General features: G+C 40.7%; 1 protein-coding gene across 4 annotated transcripts in view; it reads right to left on the bottom strand.

The window, feature by feature from the left end:
* PRMT9 (protein arginine methyltransferase 9) overlaps positions 1-23585 on the bottom strand; it is a 46041-nt gene that overhangs the window by 1174 nt on the left and 21282 nt on the right. For 3 of the 4 annotated variants that reach the window (XM_054486399.1, XM_063664169.1, XM_054486398.2), the window contains 4 exons: positions 21534-21726; positions 18469-18652; positions 14546-15260; positions 3302-3455 (listed from right to left, as the gene is read on the bottom strand). In XM_054486399.1, the coding sequence (XP_054342374.1) occupies positions 3302-3455; positions 14546-15260; positions 18469-18652; positions 21534-21726 (1246 nt within the window). Of the gene's footprint in view, positions 1-3301; positions 3456-12709; positions 12930-14545; positions 15261-18468; positions 18653-21533; positions 21727-23585 lie in introns of those variants that run through there. The other variant, XR_010126151.1, reaches the window with a different exon arrangement.

Genomic DNA, 23585 nt, shown 5'->3' on the forward strand with positions numbered 1-23585 from the left:
GCCAGATTCAATCAAACAATAGTTGATTTCATTTGGAAAATGTTTATTTCTAGAAGGCAGTGGTTCTCAATCTTGGCTGCAAATTAAAATCACCTGGGGAGCTTTTTAAAAGCCCAACTGTTCGGCCACACCCCAAACCATCTGGCATTAGGATCCCCAGATGTTTCCAATGTACAAAGTTGAGAATCACTATTAAGTGTTCTATCAAGTTTAGTGGCAATTGAATGCTACTATTAATACTAATAATTTTTAGCCTCATCCTCATTTGAAACAAAGGAAACTGTCATTTAAAAACCACTTTTCCTTGTATAAGGCGAAACAGGACACAGATACCTTCACCTCTCCCTGGGCATCCTTGAAAGCATCCAGCCTTTCTTCCCCATAAAAACTCAACAGTAACCCTACACCATTTCTAAGACTCCTTGTTATGCCTTTTGTTCCTATTTTTACATCAAACCAGAAGAAGCCTTAGATTCTCATGTCACCTCTTATCACCTGCCTCCTAATCCCCACACTGCTGAACCCATACCTCATAGTCGGCCCCCACTTTTATTTCTCACACTAACTGGTCCACTCCTGTCTTTTTTTTTTTTTTTTTTTTTTTTTTAAATACAGGGTCTCACTCTCTTCCCCAGGCTGGAGTGCAGTGGTACGATCACAGCTCACTGCAACCTCCACTTCCTGGGCTCAAGTGATCCTCCCACCTCAGCCTCCCAAGTAGCTAGGACTACAGGTGCCCACCACCACACTTGGCTAATATTTGTATTTTTTGTAGAGATGGGTTTTTGCCATGTTGCCCAGGTTGGTCTCGAACTCCTGGACTCAAGCAATCTGCCCTCCTTGGCCTCCCAAAGTGCTAGGATTATAGGCATGAGCCACCATGCCCAGCCCTCCTGTCATCTTTGCCAGTTCCTTCTATATAACCAACCAAACCAAGCTCATAACTTTATGAGTTCTCTAGAGTTCAGTTCCCAGCCCTCTTTATCTACATGCCCCGAAGCTATTTCATCCAGTCTTATGGCCTTAAATACCAGCTACATGCTGCTAACTGCCTAATTTAAATCTTCAGCCCAGAGCTTTCTCTGATTTCTTACCCAATTGCTCAGTGACCACAGCTACACACAAAGCCTGATCCTATCTTCCCCATTATCAGTATGGAAACTATTCTTCCAGGTGCTTTCACCTAAAAAAAAAAAGGAGTCCTCTTTCATAGCCCACATCCAACTTACCGAAAATTCTACCTTTATTTATTTTTAGAGACAGGGTCAGTCCTGTTGCCCAGACTGCAGTGCAGTGGCACAACCTTGGCTCACAGCAGCCTCAACCTCTTGGGCTCAAGCAGCCCTCCCACCCCAGCCTCCCGAGTAGCTGGGACTAGAGGGGCACACCACCATGCCTAGCTAATTTTTGTAGAGAGAGAGTCTCACTTTGTTGCCCAGGCTGGTCTTGAACTCCTGGGCCCAAGCAATCCTCCCACTTTGGCCTCCCAAAGTGCTGGGAATTCAGGCATGAGCCACCGCACCAGCCCTACCTTTAAAATATATCGAGGATCTCACCATTTTTGCACCACTTTCACTGCTACCACTCCAGTCAAAGCCACTGTCACCCCTCACCTGGATTACTACAATAATTTCATGCCTTTGCCTGGTCTCACCAGTGTTTTATTCCTAACACAGCAACCATAGCAATCCCTTCAAAACAAGTCACATCATGTCAAGCCTCTGTTCAATACCCTCCAGTTGTTTCCTACCCCTTTCAGAGCAAAAGCCAAAGTCCTTACAAATGGCCAGAAGGTCAACATCTGGCCCCTAATACTCTGACTGCATCTCTCATCACTCTCCCTCTTGGCTGCTTCTTGCTGTTTTTGATACTCCAATCATGATCTGCCGCTAGCTATTTACACTTGCTGATCCTTTGTGTGATTTGCTTCCTTATTTCTTTCAGGCCTCTGTTTATCACTTACCCATGAGTCCTTTCCTTAGGTGTAACCTATATAAAATAGTATATCCCATACTCCACACTCCCTTAACCTGCTTTATGTCCACAGCACTTCTCACCATCTATCATAGCAGTCTTTTTACTCGTTTATTGTCTCTTCCAATGTAAATGCTAAATCCACGAGTGCAGGAACTTCTCTATTTCATAGCCCTATTCCCCAAATCTAAATGTACACGTAGTAGACATTCAGTAAACATTTGTTACTCTATCACCCAGCCTAGAGTGCAGTGTCGTGATTTCAGCTCACCGCAACCTCCACCTCCCAGGCTCAAGCAGTTCTCCTACCTCAGCCTCCCAAGTAGCTGGGACTACAGGTATGCACCACCACAACCAGATAATTTTTGTATTTTTTGTAGAGATGGGGTTTCCCCATGTTGCCCAGGCTCGTCTCGAACTTGTGAGCTCGAGCAATCCGCCCCACCTTTGCCTCTCAAAGTGCCAGGACTACAGGTGTGAGCCACCATGCCCAGCCCATTTCTAAGTCTTGACTCCTTATTTCCTAAACAGAGGCTAACCCCCTTTTCCTTGAGCTCTGTTTTCCTAGGCTCCTCCATTCCTGCTCTCTGCAGTCTGATTTCCTAGAATCTGAGCATTAGCTGCTGATACTTATCAGCTGCCAGCCTGAGGTCTCAATGTAAGGGTTCAAGTTTAGAACATAGATCTTTTTTGGACAAAGACCACTCTTTTTCATAAGATCAAAACCTAGGACGCTTCTTCCATTTATGACAGTGATTCGAAGGAGTATCTAAAAACTTTTTTTTTTGAGATGCAGTCTCGCTCTGTCATCCAGACTGGAGTGCAGTGGCATGATCTCGGCTCACTGCAACTCCTGCCTCCTGAGTGCAAGCGATTCTCCCACCTCAGTCTCCAGAGTAGCTGGGATTGCAGGCACGCACCACCACACCTGGCTAATTTTTTTGTATTTTTAGTAGAGGTGGGATTTCACGATGTTGGCCAGGCTGGTCTTGAACGCCTGACCTCAAGTGATCCACCCGCCTGGGCCTCCCTAAGTGCTGGGATTACAGGCATGAGCCACCACACCTGGCCAAATATCTATAAACTTTTATCAGCAGTCATGACAAAATTCCTTGGTTATTGTAACCTCTAGGTTGATTTTTACCTATAATAAGTTCCTTTGTTCTAGGAACTTATTATAGGTAAAAATCTAAGTGCTCTTAGTCACTGTGATTAATCCAGCTAAACTTTAGTCACTGTGTTTAGCTAGATTAAACAGTGACTAAAGAGAGAGCGAAGGGAGACTGTTCAACAGCATCCTGGTTGAACTTCTCCTCTAGACACTTACCTGAAACTGGTTAATAAAAGGTGCTATATTTAATCCAAGAGTACGTTCTGTTCCTTGAACAGCATTCTCCTCTAGGAGTGTCTGTGATTCCACAAGCAACCCAAACATCAGCACATACTGAGGAAAGATCTTGCCTCCAGATTGTAGTAAACACCTAAGGAAAAAAGTACATATTTTAAAAAGCTTTTGGGGCAGGGCCACAGTGGCTCACGCCTGTCATCCTAGCACTTTGGGAGGCCAAGGTGGGTGGATCACTTAAGCCCAAGAGTTCAGGACCAGCAACATGGCGAAACCTCATCTCTACAAAAAATACAAAAATTAGCCAACTAGATCTACAGGTGGCATGCACCTGTAGTCCCAGCTACTTGGGAGGCTGAGGCAGGAGGACTGCTTGAATCCAAGAGGTAGCAGTTGCAGTGAGCCAACATCCCGCCACTGCACTATAGCCTGGGTGACAGAGTGAGACTTTGTCTCAAAAAAACATAAAACAAAAAAAAAAAAAACCCCTTTGTAATCCCCTACATTGTATAAACATCAGTAACTAAGAATCATGATAAATCAGTAAAGAGCTACAGATTACATAGAGTCTAATGGACTTTCTGTTAATTCATGGCTGGTATTTCAGAATAGTAAACCACTAGAAATAATTTCCCAAGTCGAAGTAACTACTGATCAGTGAAAGAGAAAAATGACAGGTTAGCTATTTAAATGGACATATGTCTTTAGATTCAGGAAAGAGTCATCAATGGATGCTAAAACTAGTAGGTCAAAGTTTGATTAGGAAAATATCCTTTTACAGTCTCAAAGTATCACACTCACAAATGACTTAATCACAAAGGGGGAAATAGTAACTTACTGAATGGAGAAATGTGTAGATACAACTTAAACCATGTGATTGTATTAACATCAAAAACAATGGCACAGGCTGGGCACGGTGGCTGATGCCTATAATCCCAACACTTTGGGAGGCCAAGGTGAGAGGATTGCTTGAGCCCAGGACTTCAACCCCTGCCTGGGCAACATAGCAAGACCCCATCTCTACAAATAAATAAACTAGCCAGGTGTGGTGGTGCACACCTGTAGTCCCAGCTACTCAAGAGGCTGAGGTGGGAGGATCGCTTGAGCCCAGGAGGTCCACACTGCAGTGAGCAGTGACTGCACCACTAAAGAGACATGAAAACTAAATGGAATATATGATCCTGGATTGGATTCCAGACCAGGAACAAAAAAGCTGCAAAGGACATTATTGTGACAACTGGTGAAATCTGGATAAGATTTACAGCTTAGATAACAGTATTGTGTCCCTGTAAATTTCCTGATTTTAATAATTGTACAGTGATTATATCAGTGAATGTCCTATGCATTCCAAGGTATTAGGAGTAAAGACACATTGTATCTATGGTTCAGGGAAAGAGCCTGAAATGTTTTTTCCTGAACAATTTAGCAGATGTGGCAAAATAGTAATAGTGAGTCTGAGTGTAAGGTATATGGTAAGTTCTTTGTATTATTCTTTAACTTCTCCAAAGGCTTAAAAATTGTTTCAAACTAAAAGGTTAAACACTCCAAATGCAAAATTAAAAAAAAAAAAAAAGTCCAAATACTCTAATACTGGAGGAGAGAGAGTCAAGGGTTAACAAAATCCTTTCTCTTCCTACAGTTGACCTTGGGTTTACCTTCTCTTTCCCTGAAAATCTTATAAGAATAGAATGTCAGCTGTGTTTATCAGGAACACTGCTTATGGTTAAAAAAAAAAAAAAAAAAAAAAGAATGCCTCTTAATAGGTAGACTATATCTGGACGGAGAGAACTACGAACAAAGGATAAATGCCTGATGGGAACCCATACCACATGTGGGCTTCCCTGAGAGTGTAACCAGGTGTTCATATTGCTAGGCCGTGGAAGCTGTGCCCATGGGAGAAGAGTTGCTATATGAAGCTAAGGGCTCTTAAGTCAAGGCAGCTTCCACACCTACCTATGTAATCTTGTTTCCTCACACCTGAGCTATGTGCTATGTGGGAAGGGAGAGAAGGGTGGGTGGGCCACCTACTGACATCCAGTGAAATAGAGGTAGAGGATACTTTAAACCAAGTAATTATTTTCATTTGCCACATATACAAATGTCAAATCTACATTTTTACTGAATATTCCAAGCTTGTTCCTACTTGAATTTCTAGAACAGGATACTAGGCAGGTGAACTTTATATTATCATATATACATTTCACAGTATGTTTTTACTCCTAAGTTAAATAGAGTAAGAATCCACTTATAAAAATACAGAACTAAACATTTCACCAACACATTTGTTCATATCTTAAAAAGTAATTCATATACATTTCCGAAATTATATACTATGTAGTCTCCCTAAATAGATCATTAAAACGTAGACAAGCTAAGCTATAAAACACCCCATTCCTCAAAACTACTTTGGCACTACTGCTGTTGAATTAGATTTAAATTAATTCTCTGGTCTCTTATTAAACTGATTATCTCAATTTTATAACCACTTAAAGATATCCAAAGCAAGGACAATTAAATTATAATGACAAGACATGGCAACTAAATGCAATGTAAGACTCTTGATTAGAACTAGACTGGGAAGAAAAGCAATGAAGAATATTACTGGGGTAATGGAAAATTTTAATATGCACTATATATTAATAATAGTGTTTTATCAATGTGAAATATCCTGAGTGATAATTTTATTGTGATATGTAGGGGAAAACATTTGTTCTTAGGAAACACATGCTGAATACTAAAGAAAAGATGAAGTTTATGATGCCAGCAATCAACTATCAAATGGTTCAGTAAACTAAACAATAATCTAGTGTTCTCTGTTATTATTCTTGCAATTTTTCCTAAGTTTGAAAATTTTCAAAATAATACATTTGAGGAAAAGTTAATAAGGAAACAGTCTGCTCTTGTAACAGCTCACTCTCTCCTAAAGACAAGCTAACAGGAAGCCATATCCCCAGCCGTGATGTGAGGAGCACAGATTCAACAAGGAAAGTTACAGATGACTCCTAAGTGTAATGGCGCCAGACTGATAAAGTCATGATCCTGAACCAGGATAATCTCTCTTCACCCACTAAATATAACGACATGATCCTTCTGAGTTGTAATAAATCCTATATTCATAAATTAGCCTAAAAATGGACTCCACCCTGACCCCAGTGCTTTACTCATTGTTGCTATTCCTTTCCTATCAACTTTTTGTCATATTAGGTAGTCTGGTAGAAATTCAGTCTCCACAGTTAGTGAAATTTCACACCTCTTAATAAAATTGCACAGCTCTTAACCAAATTCTAATCTATGCCTTTACCAAGCTGGCTAAAATTTTATGTCTTCCCAAATCACTGGAAAAATCTTTTTTCCTCAAAAGGATCAAGTTTAATCCTGAAAACTCATGTTATTATCTGAACAATTGAAGTTATCTGCTAACTGTGATCCATTTAAGTGAAAATCAGATCTAATTTTCTTCAAGATCACAAAGGTCTCTGAAAGGAGAGACTAGCCACAGAACTTTATGTTGCTTGACTAACAACCCTCCACTCCCCAAATAGCCACAAGAGGTATCATTCTATGAAATTAGCAAGCTAAAAAAGCACACAGGTTAATAAAAGCTAACCTTATAGCTATGTAATCTATGGGAGAAAGAGAGTTGGAGAACGATAACCATGTGAGTCACTTAGGTAGTCTTAGGAACCGTTTCTATTTATAAAACATAGGTTGAGCCCAGGAAGTCAAGGCTGCAGTGAGCCATGATCATGCCACTGCACTCCAGCCTGGGTGACAGAGTAAGAGCCTGTCTAAAAAAAATAAAAATAAAACTTCTGACACAAAGTGGTGGTGGGCGGGGGGGGGAGGGGTGCAGGGAAGAGGTTCCCACCCCAAAAAAATTCTCAGACACCTTTTGAGTGTACTACAATTCAAATCAATTCTGACACTACCTGGAGTTAGCATCAGGTGCTGTAAGAGCTCAGTCCCACATGAATGCCCCCAGTTCTGATGCCAATTGTAGGTCCTGGACTTTCAGTACTTTTGGCCATCTATAAATCTGAAACCACCTTTGCAAAAATTATGGCAGTGAAAGAAATCTAACATAGCTCACTCCATTTTGCTTCTAACCTCACAAACTGACTGACCCAGGCATAGGGTAAGCTGACTATGGGAGGAATTTTAGTTTATAGTTTAACTTTAAAGCAAGAATGATAATAGTCCCTTCCTGAAATGAACCCCCTCCTTGTTCAGGGACCAAAACAGCCACTGTAGAACTAAGGAAAGGCCACAAGGTTAGGGTTATGGGAGGAGCCTGAATTCTGCTAAAATGTAGGCACAGTTAAATGATTCTCAGTCATTGTACCCTAGCTTGCTTTTCTATAATGCCCTACTGCTCAGGAATCATGGAGCCAGAGGTCACAAGATGTGTAACTGCCCCAATTGCTCCTATAGATAACATCAGTATTGTAACACCTAAGATTGGTCTTTGAGACATTTTTCAGACTCAACTGCTTCTATGACTCCCACCCAGAAAGTTGACTCAGCGCAGGAAGACCGTTTTTTGACATCCCTGTGATTTCATCCCCAACCAATCAGCAGTATCCATTCCCTAGCCCCCACTCCACCAAATTATCCTTTAAAGCTAGCCTCTGAGTTCTCAGGGAGGTGGATTTGAAAAACATCTCCCATTCTTCCACTTGGCTGCCTTGTGATAATTACACTCTTTTCTTTTATTTTTGAGACGGAGTCTCACTCTGTTGCCCAGGCTGGAGTGCAGTGGTACAATCTCAGCTCACTGCAACCTCTGCCTCCCAAGTTCAGGCGATTCTTCTGCCTCAGCCCTCCTGAGCAGCTGGGATTACAGGCATACATCACCACTCCCAGCTAATTTTTGCATTTTTAGTAGAGACGGGGTTTCACCATGTTGGCCAGGCTGGTCCCAAACTCCTGACCTCAAGTGATCCACCCACCTCGGCCTCCCAAAGCGCTAGGATTACAGGCATGAGCCCACCTAAACTTTCCCTACTGCAACTCCTGCTGTTCTCACTGTATTGGCTTTTCTGGGCAGTGGGTAAGAAGAACCCATCAGGCTGTAACAAATCAAGGGTTCCCACAATGTCCTCTTTGAGTTCAATAATTTGCCAGAATGGCTCACAGAACTCAGAAAAACACTTTACTTATATTTACGGATTTATTACAAAGGATACAACTCAGGAATAGCCGAATATAAAGTATACATAGGGCAAATATGATATTGTGATTATAATAAGATACATATATATCTGGTCTTCATCTTGTTTCCTGCCCCAGAACTCCTAACACCCTTGGAACCTACAGAATGCTAAGAGTGTTTTCTGTATGCTAATGAGATAAATGATGACTAAGGGCCCCTACCTAGCCCTAGGTTGGGGGCTAAAAGACCATGGCAAGATTAGAGGATTGGGACTTTCCATCCAACCCACTAGCCTCCAGAGAGAGGAGACACACTGAAGGTTGAGTTGATCACTAATAGCCAATGATGTAATCAGTCATGGCTACATAACAAAGCTTCCATAAAAACCCAGAAAGACAAGGTTCAGAGAGCTTCTAGGTAGCTGAACACATGGAGGTTCCTAGAGGGTGCCCAGAGAGGGCATGGAAGCCCTGTGCCACTTCCCGCATGCTTACTCTATGCATCTCTTCATCTGGCTCTTCATCTGTACCCTTTGTAATATCCTTCATAATAAATGAAATGGGCAAACATAAGTAAAGTGTTTCCCTGAGTTCTGTGAACCGCTCTAGCAAAGTAATGGAACTCGAAGAGGTGGTCTCAGGAACTTCCAATTTACAGCCTGTAAGAAGTACAAGTGACATACTTGTAACTGGCATCTGAAGTAGGGGGCAGCCTGTGGAACTGAGCCCTCAACCTGTGGTATCTGACACTATCAACTAAGTGATAATCAGTTTAGTTCTCTGTTATCTGTGCTTACAATTTTTTTTCTCTGTTATTATCCTTGCAACTCAACTTCTGTATGTGAATGAGATGAATGGTGACTAAGGCTCCCTCCCTACCCTTAGGTTGGGGGCTAAAAGATAGTGTCAGATCTTAGCTATGTTCAGAGAAAATGACCACTGCCTTGAAACTCTGCTTATCTTTACTAACATTGAGTGTTTTGTTGTTACTTACATTACTGCAACTGCTAGGCTCCTCAGAAATCTTTTGCAAAGCTAAATGATACTTCAGAACCATCCATGCCTTCAGCAATGAAAAAAATAACATTGTAACTCAAAAGTCTAACAAACTACAACAGACTGGGTAATTTATAAAGAATAGAAACTTATTTGGCTGACTGTTCATGGCAGAGGGCAGAGAGAGAGAGAGAAGAGGGAGAGAGAGAGAGAAGAGGGAGAGAGAGAGAAAGGGAAAGAAGGCTGACCTCATCCTGTATAAAAAACTCACTCCCATGATAATGGCCTTAATTCACTCATGAGGGCAGAGCCCTCCTGACCTCATCCCCCCTTAAATATCACACCTCTCAACACTGTTGCACTGAGGATTAACTTTCCAACACATGAGCTTTGGAGGAGACACTCAAACCATAGCCATGGTTTTTTAAAAAAACAAAAAACGAAAGAGCTTACCAAACCTTCAAGCTTTCGTCTGTATTTTAAACTAGCATGAGTGAATAGAACTTAAGAATGAACATTTTTTTTTTTTTTTTGAGATGGAGTTTCACTCTTGTTGCCCAGAGCTGGAGTGCAATGGCGCAATCTCAGCTAACAGCAACCTCCGCCTCCAGGGTTCAAGTGATTCTCCTGCCTCAGCCTCCCAAGTAGCTGGGATTACAGGCATGCGCCACCACGCTTGGCTACTTTTTTTTTATTTTTAGTAGAAACGGGGTTTCTCCATGTTGGTCAGGCTGGTCTCAAACTCCAGACCTCAGGTGATCCGCCTGCCTTGGCCTCCCAAAGTGCTGGCATTACAGGCATGAGCCACCGCATCCAGCAAGAATGAACATTTAAAAACAACTGCAGGCCAGGCACAGTGGCTCACACCTGTAATCCCAAAACTCTGGGAAGCCAAGGCAGGAGCCCAGTTACTACAATACATCACATTAACAGAATGAAGACCACACGATCATCTCAACGGACGCAGAAAAAGCACTTGACAAAAATCACACTTTCATCATAAAAGCATTCAACAAACTAGGAATAGAAGGGAACTACCTCAACATAATAAAAGCCATATATGAAAAGCCCACAACTATCATGTTAACATCACCACACTTAAAGACTGACAGCTTTTCTCCTAAGATCAGGTACAAGGGAAAGATACCCACTCTTTCCACTTCTGCTCAACACAGTACTGGAAGTCCTCACCAGAGAAATTAAACAAGAAAAAAATAATGTATCCAAATTGGAAAGGAAGAAGTATAATTATCTCTATTCATAGATGATATGTCATATATAGAAAACTCTAAAGAAAAACAACAACAAAAACCAGTTACAACTCACAAATGACTTCAGCAAAATTATGGGATACAAAATAAACATGCAAAAATCAGCTGCATTTGCATGTATTAGGAAAGGCTAAGCTAAATAGAAAATTAAGAAAAGAATCCATTTATAATAGCATCTAAAAAATAAAATACTTAGGAATAAACCTACCTAGGAATACTTGGGCAAAAGACTTATTTGTACACTGAAAACTACAAAACATTGCTTAAAAAAAATTTAAAGACACAGATGAATGGAAAGGCACACTGTGTTCATGGATTGGAGCACCTGCAATCCGTATCAAAACCCCAAGAGTGTTTTTTGTAGAAACAAAAAAATTTACCCTAAAATTTATATGGAATCTCAAAGAACTCTAAACCGCCAAGACAGTCTTGAAAAAGAACAAAGTTGGAGGCCTCACACTTCCTGACCTTAAACAAACTACAAAGCAACAGCAATCAAGACTGTGGTATGGTACTGGTATAAAGACAGACATACAGACCAATGGAATTAGAAACAAGAGCCCAGGGCGGGCACGGTGGCTCACGCCCGTAATCCCAGCACTTTGGGAGGCCAAGGCAGGCAGATCACAAGGTCAGGATATTGAGACCATCCTGGCTAACACGGTGAAACCCCGTCTCTATTAAAAATACAAAAAATTAGCCAGCTGTGATGGCATGTGCCTGTAGTCCCAGCTACTCGGGAGGCTGAGGCAGGAGAATCCCCTTGAACCTGGGAGGGGGAGCTTGCAGTAAGCCGAGATAGCGCCACTGCAGTCCGGCCTGGACGAAAGAGTGAGACTCCATCTCAAAAAAAAAAAGAAACAAGAGCCCATATAAATAACCCCACAAATTATGTTCAGAAAACATATCCGAAATATGTTTTCCAAAATATACAAAAACATGTATATTTTTGTATACACCATATACAAAAATTAACTCAAAATGGATTAAACAACTAAATATAAGACCTTAAACTATAAAACTTCTGAAAGACAATATAGGAGAAAAGCTTGAGGACATTGGATTCAGCAATGATTTCTTGGATATGATATCAAAAGCTGTTTTGCAACCAAAGCAAAAGTAGACAAATAGGACTAAATCAACCTTTAAAACTTTTGCACATCAAAGGAAATGATCAAAAGAGTGAAAAGGCAACCTATGAAGTGGGAAAAAAATATTTACAAATCATATATGAAATAAGGGGTTAGTATCCAGAATACAGAAAGAACTCCTACAACTCAATAACAAAATAACCCGGTTAAAAAATGGGCAAGACTTGAATAGATATTTCTCCAAAATATGTACAAATGGCCAAAAAGTGTATGAAAAGATGCTCAACATCACTAATCATTAGGAAATTCTGACACATACTACAACATGGATGAACCTTGAAGACATTATGCTAAGTGAAACAACCCAGTCAGAAAAGGAAAAATAAATACTGTATAATTTCACTTGTTTGAGGTCTCAAGAGTTAGTTAAACTCATAGAAACAGAAAGTAGATTGCTGGATGCCAGGACCCAGGGTGGGAGGGGAGTATGGGAAATTGTCATTTATTCAGTATAGAGCGTTTTACAATATGAAAGAGCTCTGGAGATAATTTACGTAACAAGGTGAATATACTTCACACTAATGAAGTGAAAAATGACTAAGTAAATTTTAGGAATATTTTATCATAATTTCAAAGCAATTTTTAATAAAATAAAATGTGGCTATAAAGTGATTATACTCAGTTTTTTGGCACACATAGAAGAATTTGCAAATTCATGTGTCACCATTCTCAACAGTCACACTGCAACTACAAAAACAAAAACAAAAGAAGATCCCCAAAATGGTCCATTATTCAAAACATGCTGAAATACATCTTTGGTACTAATTTAACCAATTTCTTTACTTTCTAATTTAATTAATTTAAAAAAAAACTGAACTTACCACATTTGAATAATGACATTATAAAAAGGCCTCCACAAAATTTCTGGCTATTTACCAAAAAATAATAAATAATAAATAAAACCACCTTTGCCACTGCTGTTTCTTCTAATCAATGTATTGTTATGAAGGCAATTTCAAAAACAAACTTTTTGATAAAAATCACTCAATTAGCCGAGATCGCGCCGCTGCACTCCAGCCTGGCGACAGGGCAAGACTCCATCTCAAACAAAAAAAAAAAAAAAAAAGTCACTCAATTATCAAAACTTACCTAATTGTACAATAGGATTTCATCAGTATGTATACTTTAAAACCTATGAACCTATAAGCAGTGGCACATGCCTATAACCCTAGCTACTCAGGAGGCTGAAGTGGAAAAATCACTTGAGCCCAGGAGTTCAAGACCAGCCTGGACAGCATAGTGAGAACCACCACAACCCCACCCTAACCCCGCCCCATCCCACCCGACCCCATTCTACCCTACCCCGTGTCTAAAAAAAAAACGAAAGAACAAAAAAAAAAACTATAAACTAATACTGAACTCTCATTGGTAGTTTTGCTTTCCACAGTAGTGTGTGTTAGCAAGTTTGAAACAATGTTGTGTGGATTCTCCCTATGAGCAAATGAGTAAGTATATTCATGTTAGTGAGAGCCAGGCTTTTACTGCTGGAGAAAGAATATAAATATGAAAAAAGGGAACACTATAATGTACCATGTGATAGTGGATTAGAACTGAAGGTATCAGTATTCACTCATGATTTTACATAGATAAATGGATAAATTAAAAATACATGTATGTGTATGATTGTGCACGTATATATGGATCCATGCGTCTGTACATGCACACAAAAACACACACATCCTCTTCCTAGCTTTTTCAACTCAGAGAGCCTAAAAGCAATGACCAGTAGCAATGAGCATACAGACCTATCATTAAGATCTTGGTTTCAGCCGGGCGTGGTGGCTCATGCCTATAATCCCAGCACTTTGGGAGGTCAAGGGGGGGTGGATCGCTTGAGGTCAGGCGTTCAAGACCAGCCTGACCAAGACGGTGAAACCCCGTGTCTACTAAAAATACAAAATTAGTTGGTGGGGCGTGCCTGTAATCCTAGCTACTTGGGAAGCTGAGGCAGGAGAATCATTTGAACCCAGGAGGCAGAGGTTGCAGTGAGCTGAGATTGAGCCATTACACTCCAGCCTGGGCAGCAAGAGCGAAACTCCGTCTTAAAAAAAAAAAAAAATATATATATATATATATAGAGCTATAGAGAGATATACGGAGATATATATCTCTATATAGAGACATATATAGAGAGAGATATAGATATATATATAGATATATAGAGATATATAGATAGATATATATAGATAGAGATATATATAGATATAGAGATGTATATATGTAGATATATAGAGAGATATATATCTCCATATATCTCTCTATAGATATATATATATCTTGGTTTCAAAATATAGTTCTCCACTAAAAGGAACCAAAAGGAACCAGAGTCCCTTGGAGAAAGACTAATTCTAAGGCTGGGGTTGAGAAAAATTCAAGATGAAAATAAAACATCTGGTTGCACCAAAGTAAGAACATGCTCAAAGAATTATGGGAACGTGTCAAAAAGACACAGGAACTAGTTTAAAGGACCTCCCACTGGCCAAACCAGTGACGATTTTAGCAGCAAATGAAGTCACACGTCCTGAAAAGTAATGCTTCAGGAGCATACAGTGATCTTGACTTATTTTTACAGTTATGCCATTAAAGAACTTAAAGAATTTACATAAAATCTGACCTCAAAAAAAAAAAAAGCCAAAAGTTATTATTTTGTGTTTTACCTGGATATTGCAGCTTTTTCCATTATTTCCTGCTGAATGAGCCCAGATGGCTCAATGACATCCAATATAATTATGCTCCATAACTTGTCTGATTTTGGCCTTTGTAACATAGCAGATTCATCCTCCACATGTCTCAGCCAAAACTCAAGTGTTTCTTTAGGAAAGTGATTGGCTTCAGAGATGAGGTCCAGAGCAATACGATGCTGGTCTTTCTCCACAGAACTGTATGGTTTAACCTGCCCAAGTGTGCCAGCAATAATAGGCAGAATAGAGAAGCCTTCAGACACATCTAACACATAGAAAGGTTCAAGGATGTTCTGTACAGTATTACTCTGTCCAGTTCCAGAGCTCATCTCATTCTGACAGTGAGTATCCATGGTCTGATACAGTTTCTCTGGAGTCAGTGAAGACAAAACTTTGCTCATTGCCATTTTAAAGCCTTCATGATACGGGATGTTGTTAAGCAAAGCAATTTCTGTAGATTCCAATACACATGTCTGCTCTACAGCATCTGGTTTACTGGTCTGAAGGTTAGCGAGGGCACTACAAAGTTCAGCCTCATTTCCTAACGATAACAAGTCTTTATTCTGGGTAAAACTTTTTGCAACATCCATTTCACATTCCAAACCCAAGACACTAATACTCTGGATTCTTAAGTAACAGTCTTGACAAGACACTTCCATCATCACATGGTCTCCAGGCTTTATCCGGTAGTCTTCATTAAATAGTAAGAAAGAAAAAAAAATATGGAGTACTTATAAGCCAGAGGATCACATAAACATCTCCATCCTCCATCTTGCCCCCCATTCTTTAAATCACTATAGAAAGGATTACAAATATTCATTTAATATACAAAAAACTAGGAAAACTCTACCAGATTTACTTAGAGAAAAACTGAAATTTGAATACTCAATTAACCGGTAGCATAATGGAGACATCTGAGAGCTCCATTATTGACCCTGAGACTATCAGTATGACAATGTTTTTAATGCCATCACTAGGTCTCTCCATATCCCCAAATTGGGGTGTTGGTGGAGTACTGCAGGGGACTCTATCATCTTTGGTAATAAAGGCTAACAACAACAAAGATAAAATTCAGGGATAAATATCAAACCTCACTTTAGCTTAAAGGGACACTCTTTAAGAGAAATTTCCAAAAGAACAAGGTAACATTCAACAGAATCGTATCAGTTATATTTGTTAACTGTAAGTATTTTACACATTCTTGCATGTCTAGGAACTTCAAAGTATAAGGAAGAACCAAGTCCTACAATAAAGACCATATGATACTCCTTTCATATGTGGGAAAACTTTTGTTTTGTTTTGTCTTTTGAGACAAGATCTCACTCTGTCACCCAGGCTGGGATGCAGTGGCGTAACATGGTCCCCTGCAGCCTCCAACTCCTGGGCTCAAGTGATCCTCCTGCCTCAGTCTCCCAAGTAGCTGGGACTACAGATGCATGCCACCAGGCCCAGCTATTTTTTTTTTTTAAATAGAGATGAGGTCTTGCTATTTTACCCAGGCTGGTCTTGAACTCCTGGGCTCAAGTGATCCTCTTGCCTCAGCCTTCCAATGTGTTGGGATTACAGGCGTAAGCCACTGTGCCTGGCCTACATGTGGTAAAATTTTAAAATGTAAATGTATAAATGTATAATTGCAATTCCTTCTCATTAACCCTGGAACCAGCTGAAAATACAAGTTGTTATAATTTTTTGGGTTTGTTGCCTAGGCGGGAGTGCAGTGGTATGATCACTGTGGCCTCAATCTCAGGGCTCAAGCTATCCTCCCCACCTCAGCCTCCAGAATAGCTGGGACTACAGGCACTCACCATCATGCCTGAATTTTTAAAAATGTTTAGTAGAGACCAGGCTGGTCTCAAACTCCTGAACTCCAGCAATCCTCCTACCTCAGCAGGAGGATCCCAAAGTGCTGGGATTACAGGCATGAGCCACTGAGCCCAGCCATAAATTGCTATTCTTATGCTTAAACATGTAAATGTCCTTTCTCTAAGAAGGATTCAAAAACAAAAGACCATCTGTTTAAGTTACTACAGGTATAAGAGAGTTAGAATAAACACAAGTAAAAAATGTCATTCACTGAGTGCCAGTCACTGTGGTCGGCATTTTATACCCACTATCTCTAAGAATCCCTAAAACAGTGCTGCAAGATAAATGGTGTCATCCCGTTTTTATATATAATACAACAAAAGCTCTGAGAAACAAGTGGCAAGGATGGCCAGGAGGGAATGAGTAAGTAGTAGAGACAAGAACTGAATCCAAATCTATCTAACTGACTCCAAAAACAACATACTAGCCACAACAATATACTGATTCCAGGCCTTTATGACCTTGCCAAATTAGATCCTTGATTAAGAAACTAAACAGAAATAGATGTATTAACTTCCAGTTTAAGAAGGGTAGAGTTTTTCTGTGTGTGTGTGTATGTGTGTGTGTGTGTGTCTGCGTCAGGATGTCCCTCTGTTGCCCAGGCTGGAGTGCAGTGTTACAATCTTGGCTCACTGCAGGCTCAACCTCCTAGACTCAAGGGATCCTTCTTCCTCAGTGCCCCAAGTAGCTGGGACTATAAGCACTTGCCACCATCCCCAGCTAAATTTTTTCATTTTGTAGAAATGAGGTCTTGAAGCCGGGCACAGTGGCTCACACCTGTAATCCCAGCACTTTGGGAGGCTGATGTGGAAGGATCAAGAGGTCAGGAGATCGAGACATCCTGGCTAACATGGTGAAACCCTGTCTCTACTAAAAATACAAAAAATTAGCTGGGCGTGGTGGCATGCACCTGTAGTCCCAGATACTCAAGAGGTTGAGGCAGGAGAATCGCTTGAACCCAAGAGGTGGAGGTTGCAGTGAGCTGAGATTGCGCCATTGCACTCCAGCCTGGGCGACAGAGCGAGACTCTGTCTCAAAAAAAAAAAAAGAAAGAAAAAAAGAAATGAGATCTTGCTATGTTGCCCAGGCTGGTTTAAACTCCTGGCCTCAAGCAATCCTCCCACCTGGGCCTCCCAAAGTACTAGGGTTACAGGTGTCAGCCACCATACCCAGCCTAAAAAGGGTAGTTTTTCTATATAATTCAACTACTTTAAACACTGAAACCCATCAAATCACTGTAAAAAAATTTCCATACAAAAAAAAAAACTTTATACAGAACTTCCCTAGGGAAGTTCAGATTCATGAACTCTCTAAAACTGAAAAATTTTGTGCTTATATGAGTGTGTACATTTTTATGACGCAGGGCTCCACAGACGTTATCGGCTTCTCTAAGGAGTAAGAACTCCTGCACTAAAAGCAATACTTTTCCAATACTTTCCATGAAATAATGGAGCAGGATTTCTTTCATCTACTGATAACTAGAAAAAATGGCCGGGCGCGGTGGCTCACGCCTGTAATCCCAGCACTTTGGGAGGCCAAGGTGGGTGGATCACGAGGTCAGGAGATCAAGACCATCCTGGCTAACAGGGTGAAACTCCGTCTCTACTAAAAATACAAAAAATTAGCCGGGCGTGGTGGCGGGCACCTGTAGTCTCAGCTACTCCAGAGGCTGAGGCAGGAGAATGGCGTGAACACGGGAGGCAGAGCTTGCAGTGAGTCGAGATAGCGCCACTGCAGTCCCGGGCCGGGGAAAAAGAGCGAGACTCTGTCTCAAAAAAAAAAAAAGAAAAATCAGAGCTGAAGAAATAATGATAGGTTTTCCGAGTGCTATGCAACAGAGTTGTGTTTGTCTCTCTTAACCACAAATATTACCTATTTCAAATTTCTTTTGAAAAAAAATGAAGCTCTGAAAGATTTAACCAACCTCCGTTGACTGAAAACTTCATATCCAAAGTAATTTTTTTTTTTGCCACTGACTTGAATACTTAGAAGATTAAAGCAAGAGGTTTAAAAAAAAAAAAATGGACAAGACCTACCTGCAAGGTCCTGTATAGGGTAGACAGCCTGTTCCCAACATGTTTCCTCACTAGGACTTGTGGATAAACTATGTTCATCATCAAGCTGGAGCACAAACCAAACCATAATAGCATCTAGTATGCCTTCTTTAATAACAGGAATACCAATCTTATCAGGCTTTTTAGTTGCAAGACTTTTTAATTCCTGAGAAAAATGTAGAAGGAATGAAAGGGTTTTATATATTTCATATATACTTGCCTCAATATCTTACCATTTTCCATCTCTGGAGTTCTTAGTCCTGCCCAGCTCCCTTAGGGATTCAGTATCTTGGCACACCTATAACCATGTAAGGCACACTGGTTGGGAAGCTCTGACCTATTTTATTGGAATACCATGCAGCTATTATTAAAAAGAATGAAGCAGATATATATTGCTGATATGGAAAGAAGTCCATAATATATTGTTGAATTGAAAAGGTTAAGTGACAAAGCAGTGGAGATTGTTTTGTTTAGAAAATAGAGGGGGATGGAGGGGGGTAGAGAGAGAGAGGGAGTAGGGAGAGAGTGTGTGTGTGTAAGAGAGAGAGTGAAAAAGAAAGAGAGTGTGTGTGTGTTTGTGTGTGTACAGAAAAGAAAGTCTGGAAAGATGTACTTCAAACTAGTGACCTGGGGAAAGAAGGGTTGAGATTTTAAAAAGGAAGAAAAATACTAGGACTTTTTCCTTTCTATCCTATATTGCTTGAAAGTCTTAAACAGGCAGGCATGGCTTTTGAAATTAAAACCTTAGTAAGATTTGTGTGTGTGGCTAAGAAAAATTAAAATTTTAAAAACCCTTAAAATAATAAAAGGATAGTTTGGGGGTAAATGGCAGCTACAAACGTGTTACTTGCTATTGAAAGTCGCAACAGGTAAGGAATGCTCTTGAAGCTCAGAAAGCTCAGCCTCAGTAAGCAAGGCCAAATTGTTAAATTAGTTCCAGATCTCTTCAAGAACAATGTGGTAACAAATAATAAAGGAAAGCTTCTATTAAATTATAAAAATCTTAGGCTAGCTGGGCACGGTGGCTCACACCTGTAATCCCAGCACTTCAGGAGGCCAAGGTAGGTGGATCATTGAGGTCAAGAGTTTGGGGCCAGGCACAGTGGCTCACGCCTGTAATCCCAGCACTTTGGGAGGCCAAGGTGGGCGGATCACGAGGCCAGGAGATAGAGACCATCCTGGCTAACAAGGTGAAACCCCGTCTCTACTAAAAATACAAAAAAGTAGCCGGGCATGGTGGCAGGCGCCTGTAGTCCCACCTCCTCGGGAGGCTGAGGCAGGAGAATGGCGTGAACCCGGGAAGCGGAGCTTGCAGTGAGCCGAGATCGCGCCACTGCACTCCAGCCTGGGCGACAGGGTGAGAGTCCACCTCAAAAACAAAAAAAAAGAGTTCGAGACCAGCCTGGCCAACATGGTGAAACCCCATCTCTACTAAAAATACAAAAATTAGCCGCTCATGGTGGTGGGTGCCTGTAATCCCAGCTACTCGGGAGGCTGAGGCAGGAGAATCGCTTGAACCCCAAAAGTGGAGGCTGCAGTGAGCCAAGATCGCACTACTACACTCCAGCCTAGGCAACAAGAGTGAAACTCTGTCTCAAAAAAAAAAAAAAAGAAAAACAAGAAAAAAAAAATCTTAGGCTAAAATTACCCTCACAAAGTCTTCTATTTCCAAACAGGTTTCACTTACAACATTTATGTACTTGAACACTTAACCTTACTTATTAAAGATCTTTAGAGAATTCTATGTAACCTTTCCAATTTCTTTGGGCACTTTCTTTTTTGTTTTTTTTTGAGACGGAGTTTCGCTCTTGTTGCTCAGGCTGGAGAGCAATGGCGCAATCTTGGCTCATGCAACCTCCGCCTCCCAGGTTCAAGCAATTCTCCTGTCTCAGCCTCCCAAGTAGCTGGGATTACAGGAGCCCGCCATCACACCCAGCTAATTTTTTTGTATTTTTTTTAGTAGAGACAGAGTTTCACCATGTTGGCTAGGCTGGTCCTGAACTCCTGACCTCAGGTAATCCACCTGCCTCGGCCTCCCAAAGTGCTGGGAGGACAGGCGTGAGCCACCTCGCCTGGCTGGGCACTTTCTTTATACAGAACATCCTCACGCCATTCACCAACACACACACTAGAGTGATCAGCTTCTCTTGCTTTTCCTAGGACTGTCTTGGTTTCAAAACAGAAAGTCTCAAGTCTCGGAACCCCCTTCAGTCCTGGGCAAACCATGAAGGCTGGTCACCATGATGCATATACAACCTAGAGATTTGGATTATTGTTCATTTTGTTAATTTGAAATGGCAGCATGATATAGAGAAAAGTCAGAAAGACCTAGGTTAGAATTCCTGCCCCTGTATTCACATGCAGAATAATTTGGGGGGAAATTATTTAATGTGAGCAACAATTTCCTCATCTGTGTAACACAAGGATAATTATAATTGTATGGCAGTATGTCATAAGAGCTGCCTAAGAACACAAGTGAAAGCACCTGGCACCCTATATATTCCCAACAATCTTAGGAGGGGTTTTCTCTGTATTTAAATAAGCGGGCTGGGCACAGTGGCTCCTTTGCCTGTAATCCTAATACTTGGGGAGGCCCAGGTCAGCAGATCGCTTGAGCTCAGAGTCCGAGACCAACCTGGGCAACATGGCAAAACCCCATCTCTATTAAAAATACAAAAATTAGCCGGGCACAGTGGTACATGCCTGTAGTCCCAGCTACTTGGGGGACTGAGGCAGGAGGATTGCTTGAACCCGGGAGGTCGAGGCTGCAGTGAGCCGAGATGGTGCCACTGCACTCCAGCCTGGGTGACAGAGCAAGACAATGTCAAAGAAAGAAAAGAAAGGAAAGAAAAGCAAGGAAAGCAAGAAAGCAAGCAAGCAAGCAAGCAAGAAAGCAAATAATTTCAGGAAGAAATTCTAATTACCCTTTAATAATTTTCTTTACATACAATAGGTGGAACTCATAAAATAAGACTGTCTGTCCTATATATTATTTTAAACAACGCATGAAATTTAATGCTTGAAAATAGTAACTGAATTTTTTTCACCTGAAGATTGTTGAAATCTACTGTCATAATTTCAAAGCACTCTGTCAAAGCCAAATATCCTCCAGGAACTCGACTCATCTTTTCAGTTGTATAAGGTTCAATTGTTTCTTCAGTATCTACAGAAGAATAAGCCGGACTCTGAAATTTCACATTTGTTGGCAAATGGATGCCAGCAATGTCCTTAATACCCACTCTGGAGAGAGAGAAAATAGGGGAGGGGTAGGAAGATGGATTTTTTTAGAATCAAATAACATATCTAATACTGAGTCCAGAAAAAATAAATACAAAAATGAAATAAAACCTCATGAGCAAAGATTTCTTAAACATAACTACATAATACACACACATATAAAACCACTAACTATAAAGGAAAACAACTATAAATAGGTCTATAATAAAATTAAGAATGTCTGCTCACTAAAAAAAAAACACCCTGTAATAAAGTAAAAAGCAAGCAACTAAGATATTTGTAATAACTATATTCAATAAAGGGCTCATGTCCAAAATATATTTTAAAATTCCTACATATTAATAAAAAACAAAAATGGGCAAAAGACTTAGACACTTCACAAAAGGACATATCCAAATGGCCAATAAGCACATGAAAAGGTGCTCAGCTTCAACAGCCACCCGGGAAATGGAGTTAAAATCACACTGCAGGGTGGGCACGGTGGCTCACGCCTGTAATCCCAGCACTTTGGGAGGCCGAGGCGGGTGGATCACGAGGTCAGGAGATCGAGACCATCCTGGCTAACAAGGTGAAACCCCTTCTCTACTAAAAATACAAAAGATTAGCCGGGCGTGTTGGTGGGCACCTGTAGTCCCAGCTACTCGGGAGGCTGAGACAGGAGAATGGCGTGAACCCAGGAGGCTGAGCTTGCTGTGAGCCGAGATCACGCCACCGCACTCCAGCCTGAGCAAGAGAGCGAGACTCCGTCTCAAAAAAAAAATCACAACGCATACTACGCATCTGACAGAATGGAAAAAAACAAGTAGTCAATAGCAAGTATGGTAAGGATACAGTCTCATACACTATTGGAGTATAAAATTAGATCACTTTGGAAGACTGCTTTGTAGTACCAATTCGAGCTGAGCATACCTATTCAGATTCATTCTTAATGTAGGAACCTCACAGTGTTTGGCATTTCCACTTCTGAGAATATAGTCAACAGAAATTAATACATATTATCACCAAAAGAATGTTCAAGAATGTTTATAGCTACACTGCTTCTGATAGCCAAAAAAAAACTGATATAACCTAAACATCTATCAGTAGTATAACAGACAAATCTAGTATAGTCATATAATGGAGTATGATTCAGCAATGAGAATAAACAAACTAAACACAAAAGAAGCTAGGCACACAAAAGTCACACGGTATGGTTCTATTTGTATAAAATTCAAAACAAGCAACACTAATCTACAGTGTTAGAAGTCAGGATAGTAGGTGCTCTAGGAAGAGTGGGGCGCTGGTAAAGAGATGGGGCTTCTTCCTGCGCACTTTATATTATATAGCAGTAATATTCTGGTCCTTGATCTCAGCACTGATTACCCAGGTCTACCAACTTCATGAAAATTCATCAAATCATAAACTTATGGCTTACACACTTGCTATAACAATGTTTGATGTCAATAAAAATTTACATTGGGCCAGGCATGGTGGCTTACGCCTGTAATCCCAGTACTTTGGGAAGCCAAGGTGGGAGGATCACTTGAGTCCAGGAGTTAGAGACCAGCATGGACAACATAGCAAGATTCTTCTAAGTAAAATAAAATAAAATAGCCAGGTATGGTGGTATGTACCTAGAGTTCTAGTTACTTGGGAGGCTGAAGCAGGAGGATCACCTGAACCTAGGAGTTCAAGGCTGCAATGAGCTATGATCACATCACTGCACTCCAGCCTGGGCAACAGAGCGAGACCCTGTCTCAAAAGAACAAAAAAACAAAAAAGAAAATTTACAATGAAAAAACACTTTATGAAAATTTAAACATTTTGTTAAAGGAAAATACTCCAACCTCATCTCACCTTACCTCATCTCAGTGGCACTTTTT

Source organism: Pongo pygmaeus, chromosome 3 (genome assembly GCF_028885625.2).
Source record: "Pongo pygmaeus isolate AG05252 chromosome 3, NHGRI_mPonPyg2-v2.0_pri, whole genome shotgun sequence".
Lineage (NCBI taxonomy): Eukaryota > Metazoa > Chordata > Mammalia > Primates > Hominidae > Pongo > Pongo pygmaeus.